The sequence below is a fragment of the Elgaria multicarinata genome, chromosome 13, assembly GCF_023053635.1.
Source record: "Elgaria multicarinata webbii isolate HBS135686 ecotype San Diego chromosome 13, rElgMul1.1.pri, whole genome shotgun sequence".
NCBI classification, from domain to species: Eukaryota; Metazoa; Chordata; class Lepidosauria; order Squamata; family Anguidae; genus Elgaria; species Elgaria multicarinata.
Window position 1 is genome coordinate 33,159,477 of NC_086183.1, and position 16,615 is coordinate 33,176,091.

Sequence of the window (16,615 nt, forward strand, 5' to 3'; positions counted from 1 at the left end):
CTGGAGGTCACCAAGTTGGGGAAGGCTTCCCATTGGAATTGCGGCACACGCTGGGTGGGATGGACCTGCACCAATGATTGCAGAAACCCCATGATCAAAACACCAATGGTTTATCCCGCGTCTCAACCATCAAGTGTAAAAAGAGTGCTTGGGGCAGTCCCTGAGGGGTGGACCAGCGTTGGGAAAGGGAGGCAGGGGAGTGTGTCCCTTGGCTTCCCTGCACCCCACCCCCCTCACAGGGTCAGTCAGCCAACCAGCCCATCTTCAGCCCCTCCTGCCCCTTTCCACCAGGAAGGAAGAGTCTAGAACAGGGACCATGACAGGGACCAAACGTGGCTGCCATAAAACACCTCATTTTTGTGGCTTTCAATTGTAAGGTGCACTGGGAAAAGCAGGAGGATAAACCCAAGAAAATAAACTAGAGTTATGCTAACCAAATACATTCAGACATGTGTTTGATCCACCTAATTTATACCGCAATTAAGAGGTTTTAAAATGTAACTAAAATATTACGTTATCAGATAAGACGCACAAAGGCAACAGTGAGAGTAAATGTTTGCTTGCACATGCATACTCTAGAAGAGCCTTCCTCAACCTGAGGCGCTCCAGATGTGTTGGACTGCACCTCCCAGAATGCCCCAGCCAGCTGGCTGGGGCATTCTGGGAGTTGTAGTCCAACACATCTGGAGCGCCCCAGGTTGAGGAAGGCTGCTCTAGACATTATGTACTATCTATTAAGGATTGTGAGGGTCTCTTGTTGTGGGAAATCCAGCTTGGAAGGGTGCACGCATAGGACTTATTCCGCATGCCCAGAAATGTCGTTCCCCAAATATTCCAGCCTATTCTGAGGGCACAACGGGCTTTTCAGTTACCCAGCAGCCCTAGCTTCCAGGCAGGAAAGCTAGGAAACCCCTCACTAGCTACTTCCCTGCATCCTGTCCCCAGGATTCAGTTCTCTCTTGCCAAAGTCGCTAGTCCACAGTGAGGGGGAAAGGGCACCGGCTCGCTTTCCACTACTCACCATCGTGCAGCGGAGTCTGGGAGCCATACATGGGTGTGCGGGACCCTGAGCCGTACATGGGAGTCTGAGAGCCATACATAGGGGTACTCCTGTAAGCGGTCATGCTGCCTGGTCTCCTCGAACCGCTACCAAAGGAAGAAAAAGCGCTAGTTAGATACTAACGAAAGTGGGTACACCTCCCTCTCCGAGAGAGGATTCTACGCTGCTCTGCACAACCGTCTAACATGATAAGCCTCCAGCGCAACCCCACCATTGCCCACCCGGGCCTTGTAAGGGGCAGAGTAAAAGCACAGACGGCTCCTGACGCCCAGGTGTTTTCCTCCCCGACCCACATCCCAAATATCTCTAATCCTGGCCCTTGCCAATGTGCCACCTTGCCAGCTCTTACACTGTGGTGAGGCGCTGCCGGTCCACTGAGATGGTCTGGCAGGTGGAATGCAGCTCCACACGGGCAGTGGATTCTGTGGCATCCTTGACCACGCCAATGTAGCCTGAAAGAGAGAAGAAGTCAGCTCTCTCTGACCCGGAGACCCAAGGGATGCAACTGAACTGGCAGACTTTCCACCACATGGCTGGGGAAGCAAAGTCCTCATTCACAGGGCCTCTCAGAGCTGGGAATGAAGCCTTGGAACACGTCTACACTTCAAAACCAATTTCACTGCGATTGTTTACGATTCCTAGGCTTCGATGGGTGGTGATTTTGGGAGGGGCGAATTGCATACCAAGGAATTGCGAGCATTCAGGCTCCAGACAAAGCCACCATTTCCAGGTTCAGTGATGCTCGTAACAGTTCGCTAGGCTGAAAGCCGTTTTTATTCAGTCTGGGGATATTAAGCTGCCCCAGTTGTGTCCCAACTAATGCTCTGGAGATAGGGAGATGAGGGGGATTAAGGAATTACCACTAGTCCCAGGAACCTGACTCTTAGCTGTTACCAACGTTCTACCCAAAGCAAGGAGGAGACTTCAGAAAAGCCCCACTCAGGCCCAATCGCAAGACTCCATTCTTTTCTCAGTGGCAGCCAAATCCGGTCTGCCGCGTTCAAATATCGCTGAGGCGCTAGCAAAGCACCTGGGAGTCCGACAGGAATGCCAGGCTGTTCAAGATTGGAGCCACTCTCTTAAAAGGGCAAAAGACGGGGAGGGAACACCCAGTTAGCATTCAGGCCATGGAGGAAGCCTCACCTTTGTAGGGCCCTTGGGAAATCCGCACCGTCTGCCCTATGAGGTCGTTGTCTCTGCGCCCGCGACCTCGGCTCATACCACCACCACCACCACCTCCTCCAAAGCCGCCACGCTGTCCTGGAGAGGATGAGCACAGATCTGAAGCATGTACACATGTGCACCCCCTCCCTCAAAGGGTCTCTTGACTGCGGGGCTCGCTGGAGGCATCGTGAGCGCAATCCCAGAAAATCTCCCCACCCACCCCGCCACCTCTTCTGTGGGAGACAAGTGCGATTAGATGGATACCCTCAGCCTTAACGGTGCACCAGTCCCATTGTGCCGGCAGGGAGAGCATGCCTTGGTGGTACGCCACATGCTTCCTCCTCAGAAGGTTCCCAGTTCAACCCCTGGCCTCCCTCATTGAGAGGATCTCAGGCTGAGAAAGCCTGCTTTTGTCCCCGGACCTGGGAGAGGTGCAGCCGATCAGCCCTCATGGACAGTACTGACCTAGCTGGACCACAAACACTGCATACGGCAGCTGTGCTACGCCCACCGCAACGTAACGAAGCAAGAGGCTGTTCACTCCAGCGGGAAGAAAGAGGGTGATGTGGGGGGAAGCGGAGGTGAATCCTGGAGGCCCTCTGCACCGACCCTCCGACACAACTGCCTCCGACTCCACCTGTTCCGAGGCGAAGTCACGGCCGCACGGCTGGACTTGGCCCCTAGAATGTCTGCCTGCTTGCCCACTGCCTTCCTTCGGGCATTCCAGCAAGCTTCTGCAAAGCAGCGCTGGTGCTCCTGTCTCTCGCCCCTAAGACCCTCTTTTTGAATGGGCTGGGGGTGAAGTTAGGAAGCAAGGATCAGGTAAGCAAACAAGAGAACTGAAAAGAGAAAGAGCCCTCAGGAAAGAGGAAAGGCTCGGTGAGGACCCCCCAAAGACCTGCCTCGGAGCGAGGCAGTGAAGCCGCTGCTTATCGGCTGTCTCGGCTCAGGCTTGAACAGATCTGATTTCCTTATTCCCCCCCCCCTTTTCCGTTTCCCTCCCTCCCTCGTTTCCCCTTGGATTCTTTTCCATTCTTTCTTCTGGCCAAGTGCTGCCACTGATTTTCAGCCAGGCTTCTCCTTACATTAGCATGGTGGGGCAGGGCAGTGGGGGAGAGATCACAGCTGCAACTCAGTTCCCAGGATGCCCAATCCCAACCGGGCTCACCTCCAGCACTCGGGTGCATGGGACTGTTGATGCGAGGACTCATGGGTGCAAAGCCACTAATGGTAAAGTTCGTGACGTCCCGGGGCTGCAAAAAAGAGGAAGTCAGCAACATCTTTTCCCCTCCCTCTCCCCTCTCTCTCCTCACACACACACAAACAGTATCTGGCCCTGTCCAACTCAAAGATACTGGACCCATGATAGGCCATTATGGATGGCAGCAGTGGGGAAATTTGGCTTTGCAGGAGCTCTGCCAAGATCTAGAAGCTGCCTGCAGGTCAGAGTGACCTTGGCAGCCTATCTAATCAAACCTTCTGATATAAAGCTAGTTATCATGCCAGCTAGAGAAGATGGGAGTTGCAAGCCAACACATCTGGAGGGCACCAGGTTGGGGAAGGCTGGTTTAGCATTATGAATAGGAGCTGCAGCAAGTTTTGGGTACTCCCCCCCCCCACTGGCCCTCCAATGCAGCCACAAGGAGAAGATTTTCTACTGTCCACTATTGGACAGTGTTCAGAGGAGGGCAACCAGGATGATCAGGGGTCTGGAAACAAAGCCCTATGAAGAGAGACTGAAAGAACTGGGCATGTTTAGCCTGGAGAAGAGAAGATTGAGGGGAGACATGAGAGCACTCTTCAAATACTTGAAAGGTTGTCACACAGAGGAGGGCCAGGATCTCTTCTCGATCCTCCCAGAGTGCAGGACACGGAATAACGGGCTCAAGATAAAGGAAGCCAGATTCCAGCTGGACATCAGGAAAAACTTCCTGACTGTTAGAGCAGTACGACAAGGGAGGTTGTGGTCTCTCCCACACTGGAGGCCTTCAAGAGGCAGCTGGACAACCATCTGCCAGGGAAGATTTAGGGTGGATTCCTGCATTGAGCCGGGGGTTGGACTCGATGGCCTTGTAGGCCCCTTCCGGCTCTGCTATTCTATGATTCTATTGTGCTCCAATAACCCATTTCGGTTTCAATCGTGAGTTCAGGGCCCTTCTTCCTGGTTCAGCCTTCCCCAGTCAGATGCAATTTCACACCCACTCCGCTCAGCGAGGGGCACCGACGCCTCTGCCGCACGTGCCCCAAGCCAAGAAAGAGCCCTCCTTACCTTTGAGCCTCCAGCCAGAACGAAATGACGAGTCTTGCACACGAACATGCCCCCGTTTTCCACCAGCTTCTTGCAATGCAGGAAAGCAAAGCCCCTGAACAGGTGACGGATCTCTCCCTCCCGGCCCTGGAAGGAGACGACAGTCACAAGGAGTGTTCCAAGTCGCCAAAGTGGGTCGGATTGGCGAGGATCCCCCCCTCCTGCCGTCCTCAGCAGACCTCCCACATAGCACACACGCAACACCGAAACAAATACCCTTGGCTGTGGCTTAGGGGAAGGGATCTTGCCATCAGGGATTCCAAAGCAGAAGAGAACAGGCAACGCAGGTAGGCTAAGACCAAGTTGCCTCAGGAATTACCTCCTGCCCCATGCATCTATTTAAAATCCAAGTCAGTCACCCTGTACTCTGCCCCATATAAGATTAGACAGGCAGGCTCACCTACACAAGCCTCACTGCAATGAGCAGAAGCTGTACAAGAACACAGTGGCTCTGAGGCCAAGGGGGGCCTTTTGGGATAGTTGACCCCAGGCACCAAAAATGCCTCTGGCCACTTTCACTTTGAACCCTTTTGCTCCATCCATATCTGAAATGCAGCTGCTCCAGGGGATGAGGTGGAAAACTAGACACAGCAGGTTTGGGGGAGAGAAAGGCAAACCACTTCCCCCCACAGTAGCAGCAGCAACGCACAAAGGTGTATTAGCAATGCTGAGATCTGCCCCCCCCCCAAAAAAAAGGGGTGGGGAGAAGGAATCAATTCTGCCTTAAACAAAACTAAAAAACTTCCTTGAAGTGTTTGCTAAGCTGAGAGCAAGTGCCAGCAATAAAACTGCAAGAACAAACAATAAAACTTGTCGGAGGCCACGGCCACGGCCGCACGCTCCACATGACCGGCTGCGCACTGTCACTGCCCCGTCCTGAGATGACGGGCAGAAAGCCGAGCATGGGAGCTGCACTCCTCTGAGAGACAGACGAGCGCCTGCAGCCGCGTCTGGCCAGCCGCTCACCGAGTGCGGCCCATCAATGACTTTCACAATGTCCTTCACGTGGATGTTGTTCTGCTCCGAGTCCAGGGCCACCGCAAACCGGTTGTCTTTCTTCCGGTTCACCGCCTGGTGCCTGACGGTCACCACTTTGCCGTACATGTTGAGGACCTGAAGGAAGAGAGAAGAAGCTCAGAAGCAGTGTAAAGGGAGAAGGACCATGTGGGGGGAAACCCTGCCGCCCCCCACACCCGCCATGCAGAAACAGCCATCAATCCTACAGTTTGGGAGCGGACCGAGGTGACAGCGAAGCCTGAACAAAGAAAGACAGCATTTGATGGACATAGAATCATAGAATAGCAGAGTTGGAAGGGGCCTCTAAGGCCATTGAGTCCAACCCCCTGCTCAATGCAGGAATCCACCCTAAATCATCCCTGACAGATGGTTGTCCAGCTGCCTCTTGAAGGCCTCTAGTGTGGGAGAGCCCACAACCTCCCTAGGTAACTGATTCCATTGTCGCACTGCTCTAACAGGAAGTTTTTCCTGATGTCCAGCTGGAATCTGGCTTCCTTTAACTTGAGCCCGTTATTCCGTGTCCTGCACTCTGGGATGATAGCGAAGAGATCCTGGCCTTCCTCTGTGTGACAACCTTTTAAGTATTTGAGGAAGAGGAGGAGGTTGTGGGCTCTCCCACACTCGAGGCCTTCAAGAGGCAGCAGGACAACCACCTGTCAGGGGTGCTTTAGGGTGGATTCCTGCATTGAGCAGGGGGTTGGACTCGATGGCCTTGTAGGTCCCTTCCAACTCTGCTATTCTATGATTCTATGATTCTAATATGCAGGGGTTTCTGGCTATTTGGGCCGCTCCTAAGAGCTTCTTTGAAATTGGGATTTGGCCCTCGAGCTGAAAGGGGATCAATCAACCTGGTGCCCTCCAGAAGTGATGGACTGCAACTCCTCAGCCTGCAGGGCCATGTAGCCTGACACACACAACAGCAGTGCACCAGGCTGGGGAAGGCTGAAGATTAAGGACGCCTTCACCCTTCAGTGATCCCAGGCTGGTGCCCTTGCTTGGTACTTTAAAAGCACATTGGCCGACTCAGGAATTGCAATGAGGAAAAACAGAAGCAGAACACACGAGATCCGGGGCCGCCCCATCCGTGGCGTAAGTAGCAAAAGGCATCAACAGCCAGGGGTGTGAGAGGGGAGGAGCATCCGAGTCTCGCTCACCACCACCCACGCACACCCACAGAGGTACACGCCCTCCCAGCCAAAGCTCAAGGGGCAGCGCACACCCACCTGGAAGGTCTCCCGCTCCAGACGGACGATGACGCCCACCGTCTGAGGGTCCAGCTGCACCAGCTCCCCCCACTCATGCTGGCCCCCCACGTCCACACCAGAAGCCGTCTCTGAGCAGAGCTGGAGGTCCCGGGGGAGGACTTTGAGCTGCAGGAGGGGAGGACGGGGTGCAACTTTGAAAAGGCACTTTCAAACTGTGAATTAGGAGCATCTACGTAAAAGAGCACAAACTCAGAAAGTCAAGACGACCGAGCTGCCTCGGCTCGCAGAGGCAGCAGCTGGGGCGACGTGCATGTTGTAAACTGTGACATTCCAAAGAATGTAATCAACTCTCGCTAAGTTTATCATTGCAGTGGTCATTTAGAGATCCGATTTTTATTGGCAAGTCCTTGCGCTCTTCATAAGGTGCTACCCCCCTCTCCCCACAACTCAATCTTGAGAATACCAGTACAAAACAGGACAACGTTTATAAGCCATGATTCCGCCGGATCATAGAAAACCCACAGAGTCTGGTGTGGGGCGTAAAATTCAGCTGAGAATCTCAGATCCATTGCCCGCTGAAGTCTCAGAAGCCTCAAGGGGAGCTCAGTAGGGTTTTCCGTGCCCCGAGAGGAAGGCACCGCATAGCTGCCATCCCCCAATTTGCAAAACAGCAGAAGTGGGAGAAAAATTGTGCCAAACTGGAGGAAATATGCCAGGTTTGCTTATTGTATACTGGCCATGGAAGTGAGCACTGCTTTGGTGCTGATTTTTAAAAGCATAGATTGGAAATAAAAAGTATGGGCCGCCCTAGAAAAAAAAGGCAAGTCGAAGCCAGTGGCAACAGAGGCGAGAGACGGGGGAGCCTCTCATTCCACACAGAGGATCCGGATGATTCAGCCGCAGGGGCCAATACTGTTGCAGGACGCGTGTGCTGCCGGAGACGCTCCCCACCCCGAGGCTGCACAGGCCTTTCTCCCCTGCCCCACCAACTCACCTCGTGCATCGTGAGGTCAGAGAAGAGGATGACGAAGTTCTCCTCCACACGCACAATCAGCCCCGTGTCGCCCTCAAAGCGCCCGGCGATCACCTTCACGTGGTCCCCCATTTTGAAGTACTTGCGCAACTCTTGGGCCGGGAACTCCAACATGTCCTGGAGAGAGAGTAAGGCAAAAAGGAGGAAGATGGAGACGGAACAAATCACAGCGGGTGAAAGAGCACCGGGGGCTTTGCGGAGGTGCTGGTTGGCCTCCCCGGGAGAAGGGGGAGGCGGGACGCAGGGGGAGAGTTTATGCTTTGTCCCAGGTTCAAGCTCAGCATCTCCTGAGGCAACAGCTGAGGGGCCGTTCTCTGCCTGAGACCCTGGAAAGCTGCTGGCAGACAGACTAAAGCAATACTGGGCAAGATGGACTCAAGACCTGGCTTCCTGTAAGGCCATCTTCCCCAACCTGCTGTCCTGCAGATGTTTTTGGACTATTTATTTATTTATTTAAACCATTTGTATCCCGCCCTATATAATTAAGATCTCAGGGCAGTGTAAAACAATAAATACGCACAGTTAAAAGCATATTAAACCATGAACTACAACTCCCAGCATTCCTGTCCGGCAGCCATGCGGGCTGGGAACGATGGGAGTTGCACTCCAGCACAAATGGAGGGTGCCAGGCTGGGGAGAGTCGCTTGACCTACTCGAAAGCCACGTTGCCGGAGGGAGGACCGGGAGCCCGTACCTTGAGGTCTTCATGCTTTGGCATGATGGTGATCTTGTTCCCGTCCACACTCAGGATCTTGCCCTGGAGGTTGATCAACTCCCCTTCACACACTTCCACGTTGTCCCCAGGCTGGAAGTTGTGCTCCCGTTCCTTCCCTAAAAGCAACGAGAAGAGAAGTGAAGCAGAGCAGCCTACTACTCCACAGCCTTTCTCGCGGGGAAAAGTGAACATGTGGGAGAATTCCACATGCAGAGCAGTGTGTGAGAGAAGAGAAGGATTATGCCAATATTGGCAGAATCCAGGGTTGCCCACACAGAAGCGGTATTCACCGTTAGACCAACAAAATAGCCAATCCTGAAGGAAATGAGCTGAAACGCTTGTTTCCAGAACAGGGTAGTTCAGCGGCGCATGAAGAAGAGAGCCCTGCTAACCTGTATTGATTCAGAAACAAGCATTTCAGGTTGTTTCTGGGGTTGCTTTAGGAAACACCAGCTTTCTGTTGCACTAGTGGTGGGTCCTGATATTCTAATAGAAACAGCAGGAGTACAGTGGCGGTATTGAATGATTCTATGGTCATTCAGGGGGTTGGACTCGATGGCCTTGTAGGCCCCTTCCGACTCTGCTATTCTATGATTCTATGAATACTGCCCCACGTTCGTTAGGATTTGTGATCAGTGTCAATATTACAATTGATGTATGGCTCTTACATAACTCTATGGTCTACCACTATAAGTAGAATTATTTAACGATATGTAGAATGTACTCAGGTACAGCAGATGAATGCATGGGAACTTGGTTTAAATTATGTCACTAATTTAACCAGTTCTAACATAAGAGGTGTAATGAAGAAAATGCCATTTGACCATGTAATACGTTTTAAATTTTAGAGAATTGCAGCGTATGGTGCAAGTCTGTGGTGAAAACTTGTGTGCTATCTTTTATTTATAACACCAACAATATGTTGCAGGTTCACTGTTGAAAACATGGAAGCTTCAAGTCCTCCCAGAAGGCCAGATAGGCCTGGGCAGGTTTACCCCACCTCCTCTTAGCCAGGAATAGCATGTGCTAGAAAAGTCAGCAGCACGCGGAGGAGGAGGAGGAGGAGGAAGAGGAAGAGGAGGAGGAGGAGGAAGAGGAAGAGAAAGAGGAGGAGGAGGAAGGGGAGGAGGAGGAGGAGAAGAGGAGGAAGAGGAAGGGGAGGAGGAAGAGGAGGAGGAAGAGGAAGAGGAGGAAGAGGAGGAGGAAGAAGAGGAGGAGGAAGAGGAGGAGGAGGAGGAGGAAGAGGAGGAGGAAGAAGAGGAAGAGGAAGAAGAGGAGGAGAAGAGGAGGAGGAAGAGGAGGAGGAGGAGGAAGAAGAGGAGGAGGAAGAGGAAGGGGGGGAGGAGGAGGAGCAGAAGAGGAGGAGGAGGAGGAGGAGGAGGAGGAGAAAACAAGCAAAGGCCACCTCTGCCAACCTACCTGTGCTTTCTGTCACCACCTCCAGGTCAATACCTTCCGGCTGGTCTTCGAATTTCTCCAGCTCAGACAGAGTGGGCTTCACTCCTTCTGTGATCTGGTGCCCGGAAACAGCACAGGCAATTGGGGGACAGAGAGTAAGGAAAACGTCACCGAGCAGACTGAAGGAGGTGGGCCCCATCCACACACCAAGCCTAAAGCCTTTCAAAGGGCCCCCCAAGTTCAGTCTCACTCGCACTTCGGCCAGATAGATTGGCGAGTTCCCCACCCCAGGACATCACGGCATCCGGGGTGCTCCGTTTGCTGCCCAGGACGAGTAAATGCTGCCCCACCAGCATCAATCCAAGGACAAGAAGCAGAAGAGAAGGCCCCCAAATGGGAATCCACTGGATCCAACCACCTGTCTGGCTGCCACTGCTTCTCTCAAAAAAAATAGGGAAGAAAAATCCCACTCAAGGCAACTTACAATGGCCAGACTTGGCACAAGGCAGCTTCCTCGTGGCCATTTTTCATTACAGACCAGGGGCATAAAGCAAGAATCTTCCCTGAAACCCACCCCACCCCCACCCTGCTCCCCTAAGGCCCCAATCCTCACCACGGCAGACATAGCAAAGCTCTTGAAGAGGAACCCTTTCCGGCTGTAGCGATTCCCTTCAAAGATGAGGAAATCCCCATCTGAGGCCACATCTCCACCCAAAGACCTGGAATCGAAGGGAGAGTGGGATTGAAAGGCTAAGCATGACCACCAGCGGAAGAGCTACTACTGGAGGCAGGGGACTGGAATCCCCTGCATCTGCAGCAGGGGTCTGGAAACAAAGCCCTACGAGGAGAGATGGAAAGAGCTGGGCCTGTTTAGCCTGGAGAAGAGAAGAGTGAGGGGGAGACAGGATAGCACCCTTCAAGGACTTGAAAGATATTCACACAGAGGAGGGCCAGGATCTCTTCTCGGTCAACCCAGAGAGCAGGACATGGAATAATGGCCAGATTCGAGCTGGACATCAGGAAAAACTTCCTGTAAGAGTGGTACGACAATGGATCCAATGACCGAGGGAGATTGTGGACTCTCCCATACTAGAGGCCTTCAAGAGGCAGCCGGACAAGCATCTGTCAGGCATGCTTTACGGTGGATTCCTGCATTGAGCAGGGGGTTGGACCTGATGGCCTTATAGGCCCCTTCCAACTCTATGATTCTAGGATTCTAGCTTAGTCTTGTCCACTCTGCAGGGACCAGCGATGGTTCCCCAGGGATTTCAGACAGGAGCCTTTCCTAGTCCTACTTTGAGATCTCTAAGTCAACCCCTGGCACCTTCTGCAAGCAAAGTAAGTCCCCTGCCTCCAGTGGTGTAGTAGAACCAGGGATCACTGGGACAAAGCTCAGAGCCTTGTCTTAGCAGGAACAATGATGTCCTTTTCCCTGGCCTTCACTTGAGACCTTGAAGAGGCAGCTGGACAACCATCCAGCAGGGATGCTTTAAGATGGGTTCCTGCATTGAGCAGGGGGTTGGACTCGATGGCCTTAGAGGCCCCTTCCAACTCTACAATTCTATGATTAAGCCCCAGGGCCAAAGTCAAGCAGAGCTGGAGCTGGAGAAATCAGCCCCACACCAGTTTCCCCGTGTTGGAGAACCCGCAGCTCTTATTGATCAAGCAGCACAGCTTGTCCACCCACTGTCCATCTCCGCCCCAAGCTCCAGTCGTAATCACCAAAAGCTTGGACCATCCATTCTCCCCGCCCCGACACTCACCTGATCTTTTCAGCATCAAACAGACGCTGCGGGGGACGTTTGAACTTCTTCCGCTTGGCAATCCAGTCTTTCTGCGGGGGAAGAGGAGAAGAGGCAGGGTTGCTACAGAGCCCCGGCCTGACTTTGTCACAACTCGGGAAGAGTAATTTTAGGGAATACTGGAGACACATCCCTCTCCAGGGCAGCACCGGAGCTTTTATCACACAATGAAGCCAACAGAACAGCAGCTCATACAGGCAGCCGCTTCAAGTTTAAACACACCCAAAGGTTAAAACAAAACACGTCTTCTTTTATCAGACCATCCAAGAGGAGCGGCCCCTAACCCACGGCCTCCAGACGTGTTGGGCTACAAATACTTTTAAATGTAAGTTACAGATATGGTTACCGTATTTCTTCGATTCTAAGACGCCATCGATTGTAAGACGCACACTAATTTCAGTACCACCAACAGAAAAAAAAGCTCTGATTCTAAGAAATAATAAACGCACCCACGATTCTAAGATGCACCCCGTTTTTAGAGATGTTTATTTGAAGGGGAAAATGTGTCTTAGAATCGAAGAAATACGGTATTTACGAAAGCTTTTGGAACCTGATTTGATACTTTGAGGTTACATTGTTGTTGCATTTTAAACCGGTTTGTTGTTATAACTGGACTTTATTGTTGATTTAGTGGTACTGGTTTTATTAATAATATTGTAAGCTACACTGTGCTGTTTTGGAGGAAGAGCACAGTTTAAGAATTTAAAACTAAAAAAATGAACTCCCATCGTACCCAAGCCAGCATGTGGCCCTATGAGGTATTGATGATGGGGGTTGTAGCCCTGAAGGACACTCAAGCCAGCCAGATACACCGGAAGCGGAAACGAAGGCCCAGCAAGACCTCGCTTTCCACCAAGAGGGCTTCTGCAATGAGCTCAGCCAACGTACCAGACTCATGTGGGCTTTGATGCGGTCAAAATCGATCCGTGGGATCATCTTCAACGAAATCTGATTCTGGCTCGGCTCCACGTAATCCACCTAAAGATTAGGGGAGAGAGGAGGAACGGCATCAGTGAACGTTGAGGTTACGGCCTGCAGGTCAGGCAAGAAACACGCTGAGCCGCCACTCGTCAGCAGTCGAGACCACAGGATCCCACAAGCAGACAGCACAGGCCCGCCTTCCCCAACCTGGTGCCCTCCAGACCTGCGCCCATTATCCCCAGCCAGCATGGCCGTCTGGAGGGCACCCGGTTGGGGACGGCTGAAATAAGACACTTATGGGCAGAACAAAATGGCAGAGCAAAGCTGGTCAAGCCATACCCTACCAGCAAAGGCAAAAGAACCTGAACTGGCCGGCAGGCAGCTTGAAGGAGTGTCTCAGCCCAGACGCCCCGCTCCCCCAAGCTCAAGATCTCCAGAGGTGGACATTGCTGCAGCCTGAACAGGACGAGCAGCAGAGGCAAGCGAGTAGTACCCACCCACACTGTATAGCATCCTATTTAGGGAGGCCTGCCTGGGCCAAGTCGCTGGAGCCCTGGAGGAAGAAACCTTCTTATTTCAAAAGATGTCTTGGTGTAGAAATCTCAGTTTATTAATTACATTTAAATCCCACCTTTTTTCCTCCAAGGAACCCAAGGTGGTGTACATAACCCTCCTTCTCTCCATTTTTTTCCTCACAACAACCACCACCCTGTGAGGTAGGTTGGGCTGAGAGTCCATGACTGGCCCAAAGTCACCCAGTGGGTTTCCATGGCCGAGTGGGGACTAGAACCCGGATCTCCCGACTCCCATTCCAACACGCTAACCACTACACCGCACAGTTGGGTACCATTTCACGCAAGTCAAATCCTGATTATTAGTAATGCCCCACTTTTCTAGGACAACGAGGGGGCAGACCATTTCCTACCACAGTGGGCTGCAAGCAACGCACCAGCAAAGAAATCGGAATAGATCTTGAATGAATCTATCCAACTCTGCCTTCCACCCAGCATAGTTTCTTGCTTCTATCCTTGCTCCAGGAAGACCTTCCCCAGATGCCACGGTTAAACCCTCGTTCCTGATGTCCCTTCTGGATGGGTTCCGTTTCACCAGGTTTGGATGCTCAGCGATTCTGAAAGCCGGCCAAGGACTCTCCTCACCTGAGCGATGTCGTCCTTATAGATGCCGCGCTTGAGCCGCACCCAGGACTTGGGCTTCAGGTTGGTCACCTCCTTCACCACCTTGAGCACGTCCGTCATCTCCTTGATGGGCACCATCTGTTGGTTCCAGTAGCCCATCCGTAGATTGCCCACCCCCTCAATGGCCTGCTTCACGTGGGTCTGCTTGTAGGCCTCCACGTAGATGTAACCCTTCACGTGCTCAGGGGCAACCACGGACTTGATCTGCAAGGGCTGCAATTTTTTTTTTTAAAAAAAAATGTGTCAGGAAATGCGCCCAAGACATCACTTATACAAGCCAGGAGATTCTGAGATACAGCACAGGGCTGAATATGGTTAGCACTGACCATCTTTCATCTGTTGTTTATATGCTCCAAACCTGGCGCACTTGGAACGAATGGAGAAATGAAAGAAAACAGGAGCCTGCCTAAAACTTCATCTTGCTTCCCTTCTGCCCATTCTGTCTTCTGCCATGGGGGACAGGGGGTGCCCCCCCCAATGTCCTAGCTTGCTAAGGATTCAGCAGGGTGGGGCATTTTCGTCCCAGCTCATGTTGTCTCCCACCAAGAGAGGGGTGTGCCTCTCACAGTACCCTACGCCCTAGTACAAATGAAAGGAGACCCGCCTCTCTTCCAATCGCTCTGTGTCAGAGGACTCGAGGAGAGATAGGGTGAAGTCTTCTCATATAGCTAAGGTTTGGAGACAGTCAGGAAGCTGCAGGAGTCTTTCCCCTGCTTTTTCTTCTCAATATCCCATCGTGAATAAGACTTCCATCTCTCTCTTCCTAACCCTCTGCGTGGGCCAGAGGATTCAGAGAAGGGAAAGGACTGACAGTGACCAAAAAACCACGGCTGGCCAGTGAACCAAGCAAACGTATGTGGACCCCTGCCAAGAACTCAGGGGGGATTAAGGGTATGACAATGCAAGGCAGACCCAACGGAAGGACCCAATCCCAGAGCCAAAGTAAAACTGAAGCATCGCGGTCTTTCCACCTGACTTACTGTGTCAGTGAACTGGTAGGCAATGAACTTCCTCATGAGGGCAATGGCTGTAGCTCGTTCCTCTCCGATCTGCAGGGCAGGGAAGCATCAGAATGAGAAACGAGACAAGATGGCAGAGCGGAGCCAAACGATACCAACCCAAACAACCAGCAACAAGAAGCCAACGTTTGGCTTTTGTGAAGTTAACATGGGCCTGAACCTGCTGGGGCTTACCTTACATTTCACAGTCCAGAGGTTGGGATCCCTGGATGAGGGGAGAACAAACAACACAAAGTCAGATTGTCCCGTCCAAGGAAGTGTTACCTGTTCCTTACACCAGGCCCAAGGCGTCTCTGCCAGGCCGTCTCAGCCACCGTCCTGCTCTTAGACCCCGAGTCCCTCCAGGCGCCCACTCCTTCTGCTCCGGCAAAAACGCACAACTCAGAAAACACGCAAAGTCCTTACTTGACTCCAGGCAATAACTGCTGCTGTGTGATGTCATCAGAGAGTTCGTCGGAGCCACCATAAACCCTAAAGGAACAAGAAGAGGGAAGAACTGAGTTGGCCAGAGCAGGGGGGCGTGGCCAAGAAGTTGGCCGGTGAGACATGGAAGAGGAACAAAGGCGACAACCACCCACAGGACAGAAGCGGCATACTCACGTTTCGCCAACGGAGGACTTGGCGTATTTCTTCATGTAATACTCGCCCAGCTCCTCCTCTCGTTGGTCCCTGTGTGGGGGATGGGGAGGAACAAGGGAGTGATGGGTCAGGAACTTCTAAACATGGCCGTAGCCATCCACGAAACAGAGGTACAGTTGGGTCAATCTTTCACACTACTAATAATTACTCAACGAAGAGCCTGCAACACTTATTTATTTATTTAAAACATTTATATCCCGCCCTATATCAATAAGATCTCAGGGCGGCGTACAGATAAAAGCATACAGTATAAAACAGTAAATATACACAGCTAAAACCAAATTAAACCATAAACCAAGTTAAAACAATATAAATGTGCCAACTTAGTGAATTCAACCATTGAAAGCTTTGTTAAAAAGCCATGTTTTCACTTGGCGCCGGAATAAAATCAACATTGGCGCCAGTCGGGCCTCCAAGGGGAGGGCATTCCACAGTCGGGGTGCCACAACAGAGAAAGCCCTCTCCCTTGTCCCATCATAGCGAATGTGTTGCGTTGGTGGGATGTGCTATATAAATGTCGATGAGAAGCATCATTATTAGCTAGAAAGAGATGGTTCACATTTGTTGGCGGACATCTGATGCTCAACACCTAAGAGCGTGCAATTCACCAATGCTTGCTACTCATCTCGCTGGTTCTCCCCGCCTCCTCCAAACTCCCAAGCCAATGCTTCTGATCTATCTCTGGTCTTCCTTGATCATAAAGGGCGAGAAAAGGCCATTTCTGTCTGCCCTTGTTGGAAGAATTGCTTCAGTTATACCACCGCTACAGATATGAAACTACAGTCACGCATACACAGAGGACACCAACTGGAAAAGGCTGAACAGAACCCTGCCAAGAGCATACTTGATAAAAGACCTACTTTCTCATGGTTTATATGAACTGATAATAGGGATGGAAGCTAGACCCAAAAAGGAACTGATCCTCTAAAAGTATCTAACTTTGCTATTTCATATAATGGCAGAATGACAGGAAACACATAGACCAACACCATGCAGCTTCTAACCACTACACCAATATCTTACTTCATGCCAATATTCTACCTTCAGGAAAACTAGGACCCTAAAAAAAAAGGCAAATGATAAAAACGCATTGTTCTGCCTGTGGTCTTGCACAGTTCTCATTCCGCTATTCATCCTC

The 16,615-nt window shown here is 51.8% G+C and overlaps 1 protein-coding gene across 3 annotated transcripts in view; it reads right to left on the minus strand.

The window, feature by feature from the left end:
• SUPT5H (SPT5 homolog, DSIF elongation factor subunit) overlaps nt 1-16,615 on the minus strand; it is a 32,378-nt gene that overhangs the window by 5,745 nt on the left and 10,018 nt on the right. For all 3 annotated transcript variants that reach the window (XM_063140782.1, XM_063140780.1, XM_063140781.1), the window contains 18 exons: nt 15,439-15,507; nt 15,244-15,309; nt 15,013-15,043; nt 14,800-14,868; nt 13,781-14,032; nt 12,591-12,680; nt 11,664-11,734; nt 10,514-10,619; nt 9,922-10,015; nt 8,482-8,618; nt 7,749-7,904; nt 6,773-6,919; nt 5,499-5,645; nt 4,494-4,619; nt 3,393-3,477; nt 2,204-2,320; nt 1,410-1,512; nt 1,022-1,146 (listed from right to left, as the gene is read on the minus strand). In XM_063140782.1, coding sequence (XP_062996852.1) covers nt 1,022-1,146; nt 1,410-1,512; nt 2,204-2,320; nt 3,393-3,477; nt 4,494-4,619; nt 5,499-5,645; nt 6,773-6,919; nt 7,749-7,904; nt 8,482-8,618; nt 9,922-10,015; nt 10,514-10,619; nt 11,664-11,734; nt 12,591-12,680; nt 13,781-14,032; nt 14,800-14,868; nt 15,013-15,043; nt 15,244-15,309; nt 15,439-15,507 — 1,991 coding nt within the window. The remainder of the gene's footprint in view (nt 1-1,021; nt 1,147-1,409; nt 1,513-2,203; nt 2,321-3,392; nt 3,478-4,493; nt 4,620-5,498; nt 5,646-6,772; nt 6,920-7,748; nt 7,905-8,481; nt 8,619-9,921; nt 10,016-10,513; nt 10,620-11,663; nt 11,735-12,590; nt 12,681-13,780; nt 14,033-14,799; nt 14,869-15,012; nt 15,044-15,243; nt 15,310-15,438; nt 15,508-16,615) is intronic.